The 17,774-nt window shown below is 38.5% G+C and overlaps 6 protein-coding genes across 11 annotated transcripts in view; 2 read left to right on the top strand and 4 right to left on the bottom strand.

The window, feature by feature from the left end:
- The window catches only part of LOC127749432 (histone-lysine N-methyltransferase, H3 lysine-79 specific-like), a gene marked incomplete at its 3' end in the record, with an annotated part of 8,121 nt that extends 5,127 nt beyond the window's left edge, over positions 1–2,994 (bottom strand). The window contains 2 exon segments of the mRNA XM_052267514.1: positions 1,262–1,302; positions 2,533–2,994. Of these exon segments, the coding sequence (XP_052123474.1) occupies positions 1,262–1,302; positions 2,533–2,610 (119 nt within the window).
- Positions 2,995–3,130: 136 nt separating this feature from the next.
- Positions 3,131–4,929, bottom strand: LOC113205722 (ATP-dependent Clp protease proteolytic subunit). Of its 5 annotated transcripts, none has more exons than XM_026421445.2 (7): positions 4,785–4,929; positions 4,502–4,553; positions 4,190–4,360; positions 4,020–4,111; positions 3,748–3,940; positions 3,554–3,659; positions 3,131–3,441 (listed from the first exon to the last, which is right to left on the bottom strand). In XM_026421445.2, the coding sequence occupies exons 2-7, from the start codon at positions 4,532–4,534 to the stop codon at positions 3,296–3,298; spliced, it is 741 nt and encodes a 246-aa protein (XP_026277230.1). In that variant the 5' UTR covers positions 4,535–4,553; positions 4,785–4,929; the 3' UTR covers positions 3,131–3,295. The 5 variants fall into 5 exon arrangements, with proteins under 5 accessions (XP_026277230.1, XP_052123473.1, XP_026277227.1 ...); XM_052267513.1 differs by having other exon boundaries at positions 4,502–4,608; positions 4,785–4,927; XM_026421442.2 differs by having other exon boundaries at positions 4,502–4,608; positions 4,693–4,867.
- An 89-nt stretch (positions 4,930–5,018) lies between these two features.
- On the top strand, positions 5,019–8,635 carry LOC113205724 (ras-related protein Rab-2). The gene is made up of 6 exons (XM_026421446.2): positions 5,019–5,206; positions 6,022–6,093; positions 6,298–6,365; positions 6,462–6,637; positions 6,744–6,924; positions 7,004–8,635. The coding sequence occupies exons 1-6, from the start codon at positions 5,161–5,163 to the stop codon at positions 7,097–7,099; spliced, it is 639 nt and encodes a 212-aa protein (XP_026277231.1). The 5' UTR covers positions 5,019–5,160; the 3' UTR covers positions 7,100–8,635.
- Positions 8,261–10,723, bottom strand: LOC113205721 (centromere protein L-like). 2 transcript variants are annotated; one of them, XM_026421440.2, is made up of 7 exons: positions 10,488–10,723; positions 9,998–10,199; positions 9,718–9,923; positions 9,502–9,640; positions 9,194–9,419; positions 8,967–9,126; positions 8,261–8,888 (listed from the first exon to the last, which is right to left on the bottom strand). In XM_026421440.2, exons 2-7 carry the CDS (start codon positions 10,185–10,187, stop codon positions 8,766–8,768), a joined length of 1,044 nt encoding a protein of 347 aa, XP_026277225.1. In that variant the 5' UTR covers positions 10,188–10,199; positions 10,488–10,723; the 3' UTR covers positions 8,261–8,765. The 2 variants fall into 2 exon arrangements, with proteins under 2 accessions (XP_026277225.1, XP_026277226.1); XM_026421441.2 differs by having other exon boundaries at positions 8,535–8,888; positions 8,967–9,117.
- A 2-nt stretch (positions 10,724–10,725) lies between these two features.
- On the top strand, positions 10,726–16,842 carry LOC113205720 (RNA polymerase II subunit A C-terminal domain phosphatase). The gene is made up of 9 exons (XM_026421439.2): positions 10,726–10,993; positions 11,581–11,743; positions 11,820–11,945; positions 12,043–12,287; positions 12,384–12,574; positions 12,650–13,551; positions 13,637–13,839; positions 13,926–14,221; positions 14,321–16,842. Exons 1-9 carry the CDS (start codon positions 10,773–10,775, stop codon positions 14,596–14,598), a joined length of 2,625 nt encoding a protein of 874 aa, XP_026277224.1. The 5' UTR covers positions 10,726–10,772; the 3' UTR covers positions 14,599–16,842.
- On the bottom strand, positions 16,679–17,540 carry LOC113216974 (28S ribosomal protein S17, mitochondrial). The gene is made up of 3 exons (XM_026436809.2): positions 17,361–17,540; positions 17,065–17,258; positions 16,679–16,987 (listed from the first exon to the last, which is right to left on the bottom strand). The coding sequence occupies exons 1-3, from the start codon at positions 17,484–17,486 to the stop codon at positions 16,822–16,824; spliced, it is 486 nt and encodes a 161-aa protein (XP_026292594.1). The 5' UTR covers positions 17,487–17,540; the 3' UTR covers positions 16,679–16,821.
- Between the last annotated feature and the right edge of the window lie 234 nt (positions 17,541–17,774).

The following is a 17,774-nucleotide window of genomic DNA, read 5'->3' as shown; positions in this document are numbered from 1 at the left end:
GGGGAGCCGGGGGAGGGGGGCACTAGGGGGCGATGTCCGCTAGGCAGCAAGGTGGTACATGCTTCGCAGGCCTCGACTGGGCTGGCCACGGGGGGCGTCCTGGAATCCCTGGAGTAAAACTAGCTCGGGCGGGGCAAAGGACAGCCAAATCCAAGCTGACAAGGCCCTGGTCCACGCAAACCGGAGGAGTGAGTCCGCACAATGCTTTCGTACCTCCGTCTTTGTCGCACTCATGGATGGGTGACTGGCATTAGGTGGGATAGGAGAGTACGTACTAGAATACTAGCCAGTGTGCCCGTATGTGGACAAAGACCGCCCCGAGCCCACTCTGCATGGGCACGAGTGAGTACCAGGGCGCCCTAAAATAGTCCACAGCTGGGCTTTATCCTTTACGAGGGCGCACCGGCGCACCTCCGCGCGGGCCAGCTGCGTTCAAGAAGCAATGCACTCGGCGGCGTTGCCGCACCGACAAGTGCATGGGTGCGTGTTAGAGAGCGAGGCGCGTGCGATCTCCGGTCACCACCAAAACGTCTCGCTGCGTTCGCGACCTTGCAGGATGCAGCGCCCCGCCCCGCCCCGCACGGTCCTCCTGCACGTCAGGCGGGGGCGGAAAGGGGAAGGGGGGTGGGGGGCATCATGAGTGGACCCGAGCCGAGCCGAGCGCGGTGCGCGCGGTGCCGATCCGGAGCCGATTCCACGCGGCGTTGCCGATGTTCTCCGCCCGGTCGCCGCGCCGCGCCTCGGCGGGCCGCCGCCGCGACGGGCGACGGACGACCGCGACGACGTGAGGTGGCTGGCCCAGGCCGCGAGACGCCGAGCAGCACTCCCTCACGAGACGGCCGCTCAAAAAGGATCGGAGGGATGGTCATTAGGGGGGATGACACGGCGAGGCGGTCCGCTGGCCTCATGGGTCGCGGCACGTACTTAGAGTGGGGCAGTGGGGTGGTCATAAACAATCCCGGCCAAGTAAACGTCTCATCGAACGCGCACACTTCGTGAGCCTGGTCTGCGACACTGTTACTGTACTGACACAGTAGCGCCGCAGAGTGCGGACGAATAAACGATCCCGAAAATTTGGGCGCGGAGGGAGGGAAAATCAAGGCGAGGTAATGGACTTTTGTAACATAGGGAGTTAACACAAGCAGGCCGTATTGACTGTCAGTACTGTACATACTTAAACTCGTCGACACTTTAGAAAGAATCAATGGGTCTTGAACCCAATAGATACTAGACTACACTGAAGACATCAACTCCAACATACCTGATAGTGTCCAGAATCTCAGCAGCCCCATCACTTCTGTCCTAAAAGACAAAAGAGAAAAAAAAAAGGCGTTAGAAATGGGTCATGGCGCATAGTAATTTTGAGTCATAATTCCACAGACATCGGCAACAACAACAACGAAACTATTAGCTATTAGCTATAACACAACTATAACATAACCTCCACACCAAAACAAACATATTTAAATGGATTAGATGACAAAAGGGACAAAAAAAAACGTGTAGGAAACGATACGAAAAATTAAACCAAAAAAATTCAGCCCTTTAATAAAATCTAGAACAGATCGTCTGCTATTTTGGTCGACTTCAACATAAAAGAGGGATACCATAAAATAGCAAGGATACTTATTTCCCTACATTTGATATAAAGAAGGTTCAGTAACCGTAGTGTTGGAATTACACTGAGAACGAAATGTGACAGCTTTCAGAGCTTCCAAAATGACGACTAAGCGGTATCAGAATAATATCTTTTACTGATTGCTACAAATAATATGACAAGGTGACATAAATGTTTTCTGAGTATAATATAGTTGTGACAGCAAATCTAAACTGGGTGTTATTGTAGTAATTCATTGATTCATTCAAATTTTATAATTGGCTAGACACTTCCGTTAAATAAAATTTTGTCACAATACTTTTGTTAAACTAGAATTGACTAAATTTTGGCAAACTTAATAGTGACAGTTACACAGATATATAGATCCAAGGGCTTAAAAACGCATCACCAACAATAAAATGCCATAATGTTGATTAACATTGGAATACATGATAAAATTATGTAACTTTCACAGTAGTATAAATTTGAAAAAGCAAAAACCAAACTGACTTAATTAAAAAACAAAAAGTAATAATAATGAAAAAATTCGGAATGGAGCCTTTGGGGTAGGCCATTAACCTTAACCCACGAAGCAATATAACCACTGGCAATCACATCAGCACTAGAAAAATCAGTTGAATCAAATACATTCACACGTTTTGAAATAGAGAGGGCAATAAACAGCATAGTCAAGAAACGTGCTAAAAATAAAGCACGAACGAGTCTGAACTTCACTAGGCTCGGACGAGAACTTCCTGTACTGAATCGCTTTCCCACAACTTGAACACGGTTACCAGACACATCACTACCACAAATCTTCGTAGAGGTCATATGTTTTGGTCGATTTGAAAATGCACAACGTATGAAAACATTGAAATTGAAGCACTCGCACTTTCCACAACAGCACATCACATCACTGGCAAGATCACACTTACTCCTCCCGAGCTGAGCGGCCACGGATAAACAACGGGCTCTGCACCAACAGGGCTGTGTAGAACAAGTTCTTGAGCCATTTTCGGTAATCCAAGGCACTCAAACTCACTTTCCACCACAAATCAAACTAGAAAACACGCAAAAACCTAGTTAATCAGTCATTTTTGAACACACGGTCGCGTTGCGCACTCCCGTCCTCCCTATTTACACGCCATGATGGAACCGTTTCTAAACCGAAGTGTCTCCGAAAGTGTGCGCCACGAACCGCGGCTGCGTTTCTCGGCGGCCATGTTGTCTTCTCCAAGTGCGGCAAGGGGGGTGAAACGAGGTGGGGGAGGGGTAGAAAAGGCACAGCCACCGCCTATTTTCGGAGGCAGCCTCACGTCCGCAGCTGAGCACTGCGCATGCGCTCGCTGGACGCGCGCATTTTGAATGGTAGTAACGATGAGAGATGAGAGACAAAACAAATGGACGGTTTACTACTTCGTTGAGTCTTTATGAATGGTGTACCGCGATGCTGGAAAGACTAGTGGGGGAGAAAGTGTAGACAAGAAGTGAAGCACACTATAGTTCATAAGGGATCTAAAAAAATACTGTATGTTTGCAATGAAAAAAAGTTGTGTTTATTGGAACAGTAAAATTTTACACTGACAATGTCAAGGACGTCATCAATTTGTCCAAGTCAAAATGTTTGCTTCAGTGACTATTAAGAAAGAAACACAGACTTTTTTCAACGTAATGTTGAAGTTTCTTTTCGAAAATAACTCAGACAGAATGAGGTTGTTGCTGTTGAGAATTAGATTCATCTCTCTGCTCTCCATGTTTAGGTGGTTGGTCTAAAATTTTGTCAATAAGTCCAAATTCTTTTGACTCCAGAGGATTCATAAATTTATCTCGTTCCATATTTGCTTCTGAAATATCAAAAGGAAAAAAGGGGTTACAGTAAAGAGCATTTCAAGATGAACAGATAATAAAAATATAATAGACTAAACATATAATCATGAAAAGAACAATAAAATATACCTATTGTTTCCAATGGTAAGTTGGTGTGCTTGACATATAGATTATTTATTAATCTCTTCAGTTTCATAATTTCTTCCGCTTGTAGAACAATGTCTGTGGCTTGCCCCTGTAAAAATACAGAAGGAAAGAAAAAGAAATTAGGAAGAAACATGGCAACTTCTATTTTAAATTGAAAGAGTTTTGTTACTTCATACCACTGCTTGTCCAGAGGGTTGATGAATCATGATGCGTGCATGAGGTAAAGAATGGCGCATGCCTGGAGCACCTCCAGCCAATAACAAGCTTGCCATACTACATGCTTGTCCAACACACCAAGTTGCTATTGGTGGAAGAATATACTGCATGGTGTCATATATACCTAATCCGGCAGTAACACTTCCACCTGGGCTGGGGAAAAAAACAATTCATTTTGAGTTTTGTCTTAGGATTAGGTCAGGCAAGTAATAAATAATTGATTGATAGATACCTATTAATGTACATGTGAACTGGTTTCTTGCTGCTCTCAGATTGCAAAAACAAGAGCTGAGCCACGACTAGTGATGACAAATCGTCATTAATCTGTGGAAAAATGGAAGGATTTAGATAGTTATTTCTTTTTAACAAGTTGATGAGCAAACAAGTTACTGAAGAACTCACAGGACCCATCACGCAGATAATTCTTTCCTTAAGCAATCGTGAATAAATATCATATGCTCTTTCGCCTCGCCCTGTCTGTTCTATGACCATGGGAACCAGGTTCAGATGTTGAGATGGTGTGACATGTAGTAGCTTGCTTCCGTTCATAAAAGCCAATGCCGGCTTACAAAGCTGCAAAAATTGTAGGTTTTAATGTTAAGTTCAGAGCGAGACACTCAAGTCAAATTAATGTAATGTAAACATAACCAATAATAGCAATAATAGGGAATGTCGTCTTGACAGAATATCAAGAGGAGAAGCAGTTATTCGTACCTCCACCGATGACTTTACTCTTGACCACATCATTTTCGATGAAATCTCGAGTCTTAAAAATAAGCAGAAGGGCAAAATACTTTAAAGAAAGTTCATAACCGGCTGCTCTGTGAACAAGAATTTTTGTTTGTAACACAAGGAAAGTCGAGCAAAACCTTACGCAACCAGATGTCAGTTAACTCTTTACTAACCAAGCCGAGTTTCCAGTAATATAAATTGAATGATAAATTGAATGAATTACGTAAATTCTGGCCCAATGTTACTTGTTTGTGACTGTACTTACAGTAAACAAGGATGACCAACTTGTGAAAATAAGCTGCCATCCCAATTTTGATTTTCTAGGTAGTATCGGTTTACGTATAAAGATACGAATAAAGTTTAGAAGAGTAAAATAAAAAATATAATTCGAAAACTATACGACTAAATTTTATCCAAATTAAAGAGTTAAATTTCAAGGGAAAAGTTACAGCAGCAGAAGGCAGAAGACAAAAGACGACCGTCAGTGTTGATTGGTTGCTGCGTATTTACTTCGTGACGTAGAGCTGCAGAGAGTGCTTCAGTTCAGAACAGTATTCCATATCTTGCTGAAGGGGTGAAGTCAGCTGTAAGAATCTGTTTGCTGGTTATTGTGAATTAGATTCGTTTTTCGTCTCGAGAAGATGTCTTACGCCTACTTGTTCAAATACATCATCATCGGAGACACAGGTGAGTTACACCAAGAACAATAGATTCATGATTTTTCAGTTTTGAACGTTTTAGGCCTAAATTTTAGGCAATCTGGGTTTGCTTTGACTGATTTCTGTGCGTTGCCGCTTGAAATCCAACTAAGATTGTGTTGAGAGAATTGTGTATTTTGTATTCTTTCTTCAATCGACATTTTTCTGAACCTAACTCCAGTGCACTGTCAGATGTTCTTGTCACCATAAGGTGTCCATTCGCCCTTTCTTCTGCTTCTGTCAATTGCATTGTTCTGATAATGGTTCGGTTTTTATTATGGTGTCAGAATTTGTCTCAAATATTCTACAACACTTTTGAACTTTTCTTACTATGGTTCTGAAGAAAAGCTATTCTCCCTATTTTCCTTTGCATTTTCACTGTTTATTTTGGAACACCATCAAGCACAAGAAACAGAGATTCATCAAGAATTGGTCATATGTAGTAAGCCACATCACTCCAGTTTGTCACCATTCAGCCAGTTCGTCACCATTCAGCCAGTTCGTCACCATTCCGCCAGTTAGTGACCATTCATTACATTCAGATTGTGGAATTTGGCATCAAATTGATGTGATAGTGACTCTTAGGTCTCTTTTGACATCAAATTACACAAATATGGAGTACTGTATGGTGAATGTGAATATACTGGCAGTGATGTCACTTATTGCTACAATTGGACCAATTCTTGATGAACCTCTTTTCCTTCAGAGCCATAGGTCATATTGTTGACAAGAGATTGCAGTTATCTGTCAAAAAAGCAACTATATCTGATTTTTCTTACAGCATTGTGTCTCTCTTTTTTGCAGGTGTCGGCAAATCATGCCTTCTCCTCCAATTCACTGACAAACGCTTCCAGCCTGTTCATGACCTCACAATTGGTAAGTTTATCACCAAGTTTATTTGCACCTAAGTCTGGACTCCAGCAAAAACTCACTGTTGTGGGTTGATAAGAGAGTTGTCCAGAAAGCATACTCTGTTTATGATGTAGCGGTTGTTTTGTATGTATGTGTCTTATTCTAAATACCACAGTGACCCTCAGATTTTGTAATTACCTGTGTGAAAACACTCTTGCTTTTTTTCAGGTGTGGAATTTGGTGCACGCATGATAACCATTGATGGAAAGCAAATTAAACTGCAGATTTGGGATACTGTAAGCATTCAGAGTTTGGCATGCTATCCAAATTTTACCACTTAAGTTAGCATGAAATCTTACTTAGTAGTGTTCTAAAATCATCTGAAATTTTAGGCAGGACAGGAGGCTTTCCGCTCAATCACACGGTCATATTATCGTGGAGCTGCTGGTGCCCTACTGGTTTATGACATCACCAGACGGGAAACTTTCAACCATCTTACAACTTGGCTTGAAGATGCTCGCCAGCATTCAAATTCCAATATGGTTATTATGCTTATTGGAAATAAAAGGTATAAAGAATAGCTACCTGTGCATTTTCATTTAGTTGCTTGTTAGTTGTTTTGTTGACAATTCAAATGAGATATAGGATTAATGATAATTTTTTATAATTTTTAGTGACTTGGAAACACGCCGAGAAGTGAAGAAGGAGGAGGGTGAGGCATTCGCTCATGAACATGGTCTAATTTTCATGGAAACTTCAGCCAAAACTGCTGCAAATGTTGAAGAAGCTTTCATCAATACCGCTAAAGAGATCTATGAGAAAATTCAGGAGGGTGTCTTTGACATCAATAATGAGGTATGTATATAATTTACCATCTTGGGAGATTATCTATCTGTCAAGTAGAAAGGTGCTGACTGCTCAAATCAATTTTCAGGCTAATGGCATAAAGATCGGGCCGCAGCATTCACCTACAAATGCCAGTCTGCCATCAAGCGGACAGGGAGCTGGACAAGGTGGTGGCTGCTGCTAAGGACACAATGGCATTTGCACAAGTGGAACGGAAAACCCATGGCAGCATGACCAAGGCCAGCACAAATTCAAGAAGTTAAACCAGTGATCAGCTCTGTCAAAACCTCTCTATTTTTGTTAATTGTTGGTCAATGCTAGTAAGGGAAAATTAAAAGATGGCATATTTATTTGCTATACGAGCAGTGTAAGCAGTAAAAGCTCATTGGATGTGCTATTCTTCCTTAAATATAAGGTTATATTATTATATTCTGTGAAACTGGCCTCTTATGAGTATGGAACAAACAGAAGATAAAGACTCAACTTAAACCATGTGAACGAAACTTCAAGTTTTTGGCAGTTTGCAATGTCAAAACTTGTTTTTTCCTCTTATGTGATTTTTAGAAAGTGCATGCTTTTTATTTAAATGATCTGTACAATTCTGACAGTGCTAGAGTAGGATTCATAACGTACTGCATCATGCATGTTTGCCCTCATTTCTGCAACATTTATTTCATGCCCTGTGTGGACTACTGTCAAATCTATCATACAAAGAACACAATGAAAGCTTTCCTTTTTTTTATGTTGTCCTGTATGTTCTTCAGAATTTTCCTCCCTTATTAAACATGAGCAAGAGCATTACACAAGTTTTGCATTTTGGTACGTTAATGTATCTTTCCCAATTCCTCCTCTTTTTTTGTGTGTGAGTATTTGACTGATGTCTTTTGTGAACATGTGACTAATAGACATTAGTTTTTGTTTCATTTTAGCTTTATATGAACAGTGTGATGAATTTACTGTATTTTAGCTCTGCAGTTCATTGAAATTTTTTTATTCCTAAGTTTCTGTTTTCAAGACATGGTTCATTGATAAGTTTTCTGTTTGAGAATTGGTTCATTGATGTAAGGATATGAAACTTGAATGAATGTTGGTTGCCCCATTATTTTGGGCTGCATGGGTGTTACCAAAGTTAATCTGAATACTTTATATTGTAATTAGTTGGCTTCAATGTAAGATTGGTGTGACATTTCCTAGTCCTAACGATGCTTCTCCATCACACTCTAATTTGATTCAGCAGCACTCCCAGTGGTTGCCCTATATGTTTTTGATTACTGATCTTCTTGTCTGCATCAAACAAAGAGTTTTGTTGTTTGTTGATTTTTTTTTGTTTTTTTTTAAATCTATCTAGTGTTATACACACCTTGCTGGTCATTTTTTCAGGAAATCAAGTTAATGTTTGATCAAAGCACATTTGTATACATTCCCCTCAATATCCCATTCTAAATTAATTGTTTAGTGTGGGCTTTTGTATCTTGCCTTCTTAGGTTCTCTTTGTGTTCTTACAACCACATTGAACTTTTAATTTGTAGTACCTTTGATCAAGTGAACCAGATATTTGAAGGATAGATAAGTAAAGCAAACCAATCGTATCTGGGAGGTGGAGAATGTCATCGAATGTGTTACTTAAAGAGAGTGTATTGTCATTTCATTAAATTAAAGTGACTACATTTCAACGTATAAAAAGATTTCTCTAAAGTACAATAAAATTGATAAAAATGAATTATTCTTCTTAAAATAAACCTAACAGATTTCTCGTCAGTTAAGCACACGCTCCAATTTTTACACACACAACACACTTTTAAAAACATAAAATGTCCTAAATCGTAAAATAAGGTATGGTTAGGTAACTTTTAACTTGAGGAACTAGGCAATGAAACTTCATGTACAAATGGGACAACTGTTGTTAGATGGTTGCACAAGCTCATCAAGTGACTCAAAAAGAGATACATATGTTCTTTCTTCTTCACATACACCTGGAAACATGGTATAAACTTTATGTAATAAGGAAGTATTATAAAATAATGCAGAAATCAATATGATTGAATACATACTGCCTCTTGAGTAAATGATATGTCGGGTAATGTAACTTTGGCCAAAATACAGTGTCCTAGTTCTATGCCAAATGCCCGATAGGTGTGATTATGAATTTCCACCCAAAATGTTGTGACTTCTTCATCGGTCCACTCCTTATGCTTATGAATGCTGAAACATCTATAATTAGTCTAAAACCACAAGTAGGGGCACAAGTCTTTGCTAAAGGTGTAAAATAATTTCTTACCTTTTCCACAGATTAGATAATACAAAGGTGGGAAGAGAAATGTCTAATTCACCAGACTTCATATTTTGCGGTAAGTGGTACCTTAATTTGATCTCATCTTCTTGATATGATGAACTGTCAAAAATGTCAATGCTGAGAATTCTCATTTCTTCAGCGTTCATATGAATAGAATTTACAAAACAGTCGTGTACCAGTTGAAATTCAGTGTGAACTTGTTTTATTATACCTAGAAAAATATATTTAAAAAAATAAAATTAGATGACACTAAGAAATGAAGCAGGTATATACTGTATTATGAAGCAACTTACTTTTCAAGCCACGACAAATAAGTATTGGTAGATATACCGCATTTTCAGGCTGCATTTCACTTGATGCTCCCCAAGAAAGCAAGATAGCATAGTAAGCAATAGAGCGATTGCCACTTTCAGTCATTTTTTCAACCAGTACCTACAATTTAAGTAATATACTTTCTTAATCGAAAAAGAAATGGAATATACTAAGAATTGAAGATTATGTTTACTTACCTCAATAGCACCATGATCAATTTCATTTAATTGTAAATTTTTATATGGTGCATAAGACACTTCATATTCAACAGCACTTGAATCTGATAACCTAGATGTGAGTTTAGTTTTCAATCGGCGTGCATAACGCTTTAAGGAAACTTCAGTATAATCCATGTTGAATAAAGGAGATACATTGAAAATATACCATTGTTTGTTGAGAAGATCTAATGAGAAAGACACACATGATTAAAAGAGGACAGGTAAGGGCAGTAAGATGAGAGAAATAAAATGACAGTACCTTTAAGTTGAGAGACTGCTTTTTTAGTGTTTTTATCTATTACATTGGGACAGCGTAAACTCTGGTTCCTGCTTTTGAACGGAGTATTGTAGGGAGTTGATACTGCTTTGGGGGCAGTTAATCCAATGGTATTGTGACTTTGTTCTCTCCTCCTCATCCTTCTCGGAGGTGAGGGCAATGAAAAGCTCATTATGGAAGCTGTCTGTAAATCAACCAATCGAGCCAATAAATTAGGAGGCAAATGGAAATTTCTGACAGAAATGGAATGGACAGAAGTTTGCATTTTATAACTTTGGCAAAATTTTGACAAAATGCACCTCATCATTATCAGAAATAGGGAGTTACAAGCTCTTAAGTAATAATAATAAAATTTATCCATAAGGTTCAATGCAACATATGTTGTAGGTATAGAGAATAATCGACCTTAACCACAACTTTGAAAAGAAACACCAGCCCACACCCATAAAATCTATCTCAATGCTACACTTACCCATTAACTACAGGTGACAGCTAAGCAGTATAGTAGAAAACAATGTGCTTCTTTCGTACACACTAAACGGACGGACAGGATCTACATTATTTTGCCATTTTGGCCAAAAGTAAGGGCTTGGTGAAGGGTACACAACACAAACAACACATGAAAATTCAAATCTGTCCGGTGCCTGACCGGTAGGTTGAAACGAGCTCTGGGATTGGTTGAAGACGCCATACCTATTATTCCCACCAATCGTATCCTCACTTCCTTCCTTCCCAACAGCACCGCGAGTTTGTCACGATGAGCGTAAATTCTGTCGTTCTCTCTCTAACTTTGGAAAATTGTATAAAAATTTCCAAATGGAAAGTAAAAGAGGGTACAATCGTGTCCATTGGACGCATTATACTTCTGTACGACCCAAGTCCTGGCAATGGAAAGCCCGAAATACAAAAGTTAAAGGCAACTGCAGTCGGTACTGTGCGCAAGCTGCTAGTGAAGGAGGGAGATGTTGTTCAACCAGGGTAGGTTATTACTTATACCTGAGACAATTACTTTTGAAGCTTTTGGGATTCAGTCAAGTAGTCCCTGACAAAACTTTCTGTTTCTATCACGCCTGTTAACCTCTTTCCGATTACTATTTGTCCTGATAGCATTGGCCGTAGAGGTTATGTTATTGTGTCAATTTCCTGCACTAATTGTTTGGCACCTTTCTTTGGTCATCAAAGCTTTGTCACTCATCTTTGTCATTTTACTTTCCTATCTTTAATGTTTGTTCTTACTAAGAATTTCTCAGTATTGCTACTGGTTTCTTGTTTCTGTTCTCTATTTGGATCAGAAATTACAAGCACACACCTTGTTTCCAGTGGTTGTCTTTTATAAATTTCTAACTAATACCCTTAATGGTTCTATCTGTTCCAAATTTGTCAAATTTTCAAAATTGTATCAGAAGTCCTGTGAGAAGGTTTGTTAGCATAATAACGCTTTTATTCCGAGTGTGAACCTTTACATTCTTATCAGAGTGGTGCCTTTATTCTTTACTCTTGTTCAAGGTGTCAGTGTATATTCTTTGAAAGGTACAAATAGAATAATTTTTATCCTTCCTGTGTAGACACCCTCTCCTGGAGCTAGAAAAATGCACACACCCAACTGTTATGAAGGATATGTGTGCTGAGTGTGGGGCTGACCTACGCAATGAAGAAAGCTGTAATGATGATAATGTTGCCTCTATCCCAATGATCCATAGTATTCCAGAGCTGAAAGTCAATGCAGAAGTAAGTCCTGTGGTACCTTGTGGTTTAAATTACTTGAGGGTACAGTTTACATAAATTGCCATGGTTCTGTTGACAGCAAGCACAAATTTTGGGTAAGGCTGATGAAGAGCGTCTCTTGGCTACTAAAAAACTGGTACTTTTGGTTGATTTGGATCAAACTCTAATTCACACAACTAATGACAACATACCACCAAATCTAAAGGTATGGAGCAGAGAGTTAATTTAATTGTTAAAATCCTATCATAAGGGAAATGGTATTGTGCTGTCTTTTTATGCAATTTTTCTGATCATTTGTTTAGGATGTATACCACTTTAGATTACATGGAAGTATGTCCCCCTGGCATCATACTCGTCTTCGACCTGGTACCCAAAACTTTTTGAAAGAGATGAGCAAATATTATGAACTGCATATTTGTACCTTTGGCTCTAGAATGTATGCACACAAGATTGCAATGTTCTTAGACCCAGATGGACAATACTTTTCGCATCGTATTTTATCTAGAGATGAATGTGTCAGTGCTAACTCAAAAACAGCAAACTTAAAGTGAGTTATCTGTTATCTTATTAAGAAAATCAAATTTATCATATTGGGCCTTACCTAAACACCTTATTTGACATATTTTTGTTCCCTGTGTTTTAGAGCCTTATTTCCTTGTGGGGATGAGATGGTATGTATCATTGATGATCGTGAAGATGTCTGGAATTTTGCCCCAAATTTAATCCATGTCAAGCCTTATCACTTTTTCCAACATACTGGTGATATTAATGCTCCTCCCGGTTTATCAAAACAAGAAAATGATGACAAGGGTGCATATGATTTTAGTTGTCTTGGTATGTATCTCTTTTTCTTTGACTACATTCAGCCACTTCTGTATTGGGTAGTAATACATGTGAACCTTCTTCCAGGGGATGGAAAGAAGGGTAAGGACATATTCCGTCCTAATCTTGTAGATGAACCTGGTCAGATATCCCAGTGTGACGCAATTGATCTAGTGAAAAAGAATAGTGATGAAACATCTTCAGAGGAAAAACAACCTGAGAGTGGAGAAAGCTGTAAACAATCTGAAAAACTCACTGAAGAAGAATCATGTCAACCCAAAGTAGATCAACCTCAGTGTACCAGTGGAAATTCCCCTGATCAACAAGAAAACAGCGAACAAATCCTTGAAGAAGGGAAAAAGGAAGATAGCACTTGTAAAACAAAGGAGAATGTTGATGTTGACAAACTTCCTGAAGACAGTAAAGATGCAGGTGCTACTAAAAAATTGGAAATTCAGACATCTGGTGCCAATACTAAAACAGCTGGAAATAATGAAGTTCAGCAGGATGGGGATATTAAATCTACTGAAGGAGGATCCAATGAAAGTGATAATCAAACCGAAGCCCAGGCTGTCAACCCTGGATTGCAGTATAAGGAAGAGAAATCTTTAAACTGCAGTAAAAGTGTTCTGGATTGTAATCAAGAAACCTCTGAAAAAGAAATTAGTAAGCCTTGTAATGATGAAATTGAAGTGCCTGATCACGATGATTATCTCCTTTACCTGGAAGAAATATTGAAAAGAATACACAAAGAGTTTTATGACAGAATGGATGCCGGTAGGCGACCAGATATGAAGAACATCATCCCTTCTGTTCGTAGAAGAGTTCTGAAGGGTACAAATTTGGTATTCAGTGGCTTAGTTCCAAACAATATACCTTTGGAAAAGAGTAGAGCTTTTCAAGTTGCCGTCTCCTTGGGCGCTAACATAACGCAAGATTTAAAAAAGAACACCACTCATTTAGTGGCGGTACGACCAGGCACTGCAAAGGTATTTTTTTTTTAAAAAATTTAACATTTTTAAAAACTTTCCTTAATTTTTATAGTTGAATTTTATTTGCTATTTTAACTTTTAGGTGAATTCAGCACGGCGTATGAAAAATGTCTTTATGGTCACAGCAGACTGGTTATGGGTCAGTGCTGAAAGGTGGGAACGTGTTGATGAGAAGGTTTTTCCTTTAAGCCGAAACCGAGCAGGAACTAGGCATCCTCCACCTCATTGTGGGAGCCCTGAACACACTTCAGGGGCCAGGGAAACTACCTCTGAACCATCAACAAGGTAATCAAGTTAATGTGATTTGAAATGTAAGGAGTTAAATACAATAGGTCTTTTTTTAAATCTACTTGACTCATCATACTTTGCAGCTCTGGCAGAAGCAGAACAGCAAGTGGCAGATTTATGGATACCATAAATCCTTTGCTATTTGTGTCTTTCTCATCAGATGAAATTGCTAAAATGGGAAAAGAGGTTGATGACCTCTCAGATGATTCTGAAAGTGATGGAGAAGAGGAAGAGAAAAGTGAAATGATTAAAGCTGCACCTGTTCCTGAGATGGAATTAGAGAGTGAGGGAGACAGTCAACCTCCTGAGTTGCCACCTGCCAGGAAGAAACTTGAGGATGATTCTGATTCTAGTAGTTCTTCTGCAGATTCTCTTTCAGGTAAGAAAATATAAGAAGTCCTAAAGCTTTACATGTACTTCTCAAGTTACTGGTTGTGGTATTTATACTGAGTTTTCAACATTCTTTTATTTTTCACAGGTGAACATCCTCATGGTTGGGGCAAACATGACTTAAAGAGGAAGCGCCAAGAATATAAATCAGGGACTGGAACTCCTACTGAATCTGATGGCGATGAGGAGGGTGAAGATATGCCAAGTACTAAATTTAGGAGAGGAGAAGCCCTTCCGAGTGATCTTGATCTTGGTGAAAATGGGTCTGAAAGTCCTGGGTCCGAAGACCCACCTGATCCTGATGAGATGGACGATGGAGATTGGAACATGATGGGTGCAGCATTAGAGAGAGAATTCTTGTCCTGAGTCATATTTATAAGCTTGTTACCCAAGTTACCATCGTAGTCAAAGTGCTGCCTTGATAACTATAAAATTTCAGAACAGTTATGGAGATCTTTTCTTACAATTGAATTTCAATTTGGTTGTGAACTTTTCTGCTCATGGTTTTGAATACTGTTAGCATTGGGCCAAAAGCAACCCATTTGCTTTGCTGATATACCAAAGAATCTTTGCACATGTTCTGTGTGAATATTCATCTGTTGCTTCCTGTATACATTTTGGAATGAGATGGGAAATATCAGTCCTATAAAGATTCAATTTGATATGCAGGATTTAATTCTATTCATGAATGACTGATATTGTACTGTAACTTGTCACATAGCATGTAGGATGATGAAAGATTTCCTTTGTGGATCTTATAGGGAACATGTTTAGGGAGTATGACTGCTGTTCTTGAGAACAAATGCTCTAAACAACCTTTCTCTATTCTTGCAAAGGCCATGGACCTACCTGCATGGATGAATCTTCATGACTGTGATTTTAATTGTTATACCAACTTTTGCAATGCTTAGTCATGTGGTGTTTGTAATCATTGTTTACGAAGACAATCTTCTGTACACAAATTTTGTGCTATGGAATTGAAATTTCTTTCTCTGTTTTCCAGTATGTTTTTTTTTTAAGTACCCTAACTATAGCAATTTTTAAAAACAATTCCGGTGTTTATAAATGGGAGGTTTTATCCATTTTTACTTGTCACTTGAAGAGAAAAGGATGAATGCAATTTTTCTCTTTGTTAGTTTTATTCTAGATTCTGTTCTTGTTGTTTATTATAGCACTGCTTTGAGCATTACTAGTTTATATGGTCTATACTTGGTCTAGCCATTGGATTTGAAGAAACTTTTTTGTGAGATTTCATCTATGAGTGAATGTTTGTTGTTACACATTTGATGAATTGACTTGAGCCCAGTTTTCAGTTTTAACCAGTGATACCTATTGTACAAACATAGAATGTAGAATGGAATGCAGTATTATAACTTTCAAAATCAAGCATAAAATCTGAGCATTCATATTATGTTGCATGTTTGTAAATTTTTACAATGCAACTGATTTGCTTGTAGTCCTTGTTTTGACAAGTGTGGAATATTGCACAAAATCATGTGTTAAATTTCCATGGAATTTTGGTTGATCAGTAAGCAATAATAAAAAGTTGCCAATGTGTGGGCACTGGCTGCACTGTTAATCTCCTTTACTTAAACCTTAATTGTAAATTTAGACTCACCTCTAAGCAGAGGCAGCTCACCTCAGGTTTTGAGGACTGATTGGTTTGCTAAGCTGTGCTAGCCAGTCAGAGCATGAGTTGAGGTGAGGGGCCTCCAATTATGAGACTTAATCCACCAGCTTTGTTACCTTTCATACTTCTGTTATCAAAAGACTAGTCAAGAACTATCTTTCTTCTTAGCAACTAGTTCAATTATCGGTATGATGTAGCTTTGAATTGTAAAGCTGTCATTTTTTTTGATTTTTTTTTTTTTTTTGTATTCTTTCAATTATCTTTTTTAAATTGTGTTGTTTGTTTTTTTTGGACAAAACTAAATTAGCTTTTTTAGGTGCCATTACTGAATGTACTTGAATTACGACAGCATTTAAGAGTGCATTTCATTGTCAGCATTTGTTGCACAAGGTGCAAATGCTCAAACTGTGGAAAAAGTCACACCTTGTGATGGTTATTTTGGGGCCTGAGTGTGATGTGAAAAATGAATTATCTTCACATGCCCTAAGTTATAGTACTTCTCCAAAAAACAAAGTAAGAACTTAACTACCAGCAGTCTTTTTAGAAAGAAAAAATTATATAATTTTAAAGGCAATTTCTATTTGTTATTACTTTGGCCATAGCCATAGCAGTTATTGATAACTATCAATATTCCTGAGCAAAAACTTTATTTTTAGATTTTTTTGGGGTGTAATATGATGAAGATAAGAAGTACAAATCTGTTTGCATGTTAAATCCTGGATTGTTGAAGTTCTGTTAATGTGTAAATATATAAGTCACTTCAGCTGGCTGAACAATTTTAACTTGGTTGACTGGTAAAATTGAACCCTAAGATAATTTCCTCTGTAAACCACGTTATTTTATTTTTGAGTCTATGGTTATCAATCCAATCTATATTTACACATCAGTATCAAAATATTTGTTCAAATTTCAAGCCTAAACTGAACCTACAGGTTCTCTGTGATCCAAATGAAGACAAATTACACTGCATATTTCTGGTCTTTACCATCTTCATTATATTTAATGTAAGTTTCCCTATGAGTCAAATCTCTCTTGTCCTCTTGCCATCCTCTTGGAGGTGCTTTGTCATATTCGAAGCGAGTTGGTAGAGCACCATATAATGCGTCCTCTTGGTCTTGATGTTCTCTGCGATGGAATAGTAACGCATTAGTTTGACACTGTTACTACTTAACTGTTTGAGAAGAAAACTTTTGGACACTTACCGATAGTGTATAAAGGTAACTTTTTTACCAGTGACTGGGTCTGTGACATCTCCTAGTGGATAAACAATTCTATCCACTTTGTGAGTAATCAACGTAGTCATTTTTTGAGGCAATTTTTTAAGAAGAACCGTGTCACCAGTTTTGCAAATTTTTTCTGGATCATGGGCATATATGTACTCATGTTCATGAAAATACTGTTCAGCAAGAAAATAAGAAATGAGTTAAGAGTTACTCCTAATAATAAAAGTAACCTAACCTAACTTAGTAATCAGTCTCTGCGTAGCACACGCCAATACCATGTTCAAATACGTATCCAGCACCATCCTCTTCACTTGAAATTTGGAAGCATTAGTTTTAACGGTGGGTACACATTTTCCAAGAAGCACGCTCATCCCTTTAGCAACTGCTTCTTTGACTGCCATGTTTGCTTTCGGCTGGCTACAGGGCTGCAACTGTCGGCTGCTTTTATTTTGATTTTAAGGAAGGGGAAGGAAACTTCTTTTTCTTTTCTACTTCTCCACAAAGCAGGTTGGCAACTTAGCAAGCTATAACCCTTTAACGAGCGCGACCATTCAAAATCATTTTTCGTGCTGTCGTAAAAGAAATACCTGCAAGTTAGAAAGCAACTTTTTCGGAAATCTGACACTTTTAGTGTGGGAAGCTATGAGGCCGAAGGCTTGTCCTCTTCGGCAGTGGAGACCCTCCCCCCC

Source organism: Frankliniella occidentalis, unplaced genomic scaffold (genome assembly GCF_000697945.3).
Source record: "Frankliniella occidentalis isolate FOCC.00 unplaced genomic scaffold, Focc_3.1 Scaffold53, whole genome shotgun sequence".
NCBI lineage: Eukaryota > Metazoa > Arthropoda > Insecta > Thysanoptera > Thripidae > Frankliniella > Frankliniella occidentalis.
Note: the sequence above shows the minus strand (reverse complement) of the source record. Positions and strands in the feature narration are given on the sequence as shown.

Bases quoted from the DNA above. Each gene is read 5' to 3' on its own strand.
- LOC113205722 (XM_026421445.2), bottom strand. From the start codon at position 4,534: ATGATGTGGTCAAGAGTAAAGTCATCGGTGGAG. The intron at 4,112-4,189 runs GTGAGTTCTTCA...ATTTTTCCACAG, and splicing joins TTATCTGCGTGATGGGTCCT to ATTAATGACGATTTGTCATC. The intron at 3,442-3,553 runs GTATATTTTATT...TTGATATTTCAG, and splicing joins CTTACCATTGGAAACAATAG to AAGCAAATATGGAACGAGAT.
- LOC113205724 (XM_026421446.2), top strand. From the start codon at position 5,161: ATGTCTTACGCCTACTTGTTCAAATACATCATCATCGGAGACACAG. The intron at 6,094-6,297 runs GTAAGTTTATCA...GCTTTTTTTCAG, and splicing joins TGTTCATGACCTCACAATTG to GTGTGGAATTTGGTGCACGC. The intron at 6,638-6,743 runs GTATAAAGAATA...TATAATTTTTAG, and splicing joins ATGCTTATTGGAAATAAAAG to TGACTTGGAAACACGCCGAG.
- LOC113205721 (XM_026421440.2), bottom strand. From the start codon at position 10,187: ATGAGCTTTTCATTGCCCTCACCTCCGAGAAGGATGAGGAGGAGAGAA. The intron at 9,924-9,997 runs GTACTGTCATTT...CTTTCTCATTAG, and splicing joins AGCAGTCTCTCAACTTAAAG to ATCTTCTCAACAAACAATGG. The intron at 8,889-8,966 runs GTATGTATTCAA...CCATGTTTCCAG, and splicing joins TATCATTTACTCAAGAGGCA to GTGTATGTGAAGAAGAAAGA.
- LOC113205720 (XM_026421439.2), top strand. From the start codon at position 10,773: ATGAGCGTAAATTCTGTCGTTCTCTCTCTAACTTTGGAAAATTGTATA. The intron at 12,575-12,649 runs GTATGTATCTCT...ACCTTCTTCCAG, and splicing joins ATATGATTTTAGTTGTCTTG to GGGATGGAAAGAAGGGTAAG. The intron at 13,552-13,636 runs GTATTTTTTTTT...TTTAACTTTTAG, and splicing joins TACGACCAGGCACTGCAAAG to GTGAATTCAGCACGGCGTAT.
- LOC113216974 (XM_026436809.2), bottom strand. From the start codon at position 17,486: ATGGCAGTCAAAGAAGCAGTTGCTAAAGGGATGAGCGTGCTTCTTGGA. The intron at 17,259-17,360 runs GTATTGGCGTGT...CTTGCTGAACAG, and splicing joins TGGATACGTATTTGAACATG to TATTTTCATGAACATGAGTA. The intron at 16,988-17,064 runs GTAAGTGTCCAA...ATTCCATCGCAG, and splicing joins GTTACCTTTATACACTATCG to AGAACATCAAGACCAAGAGG.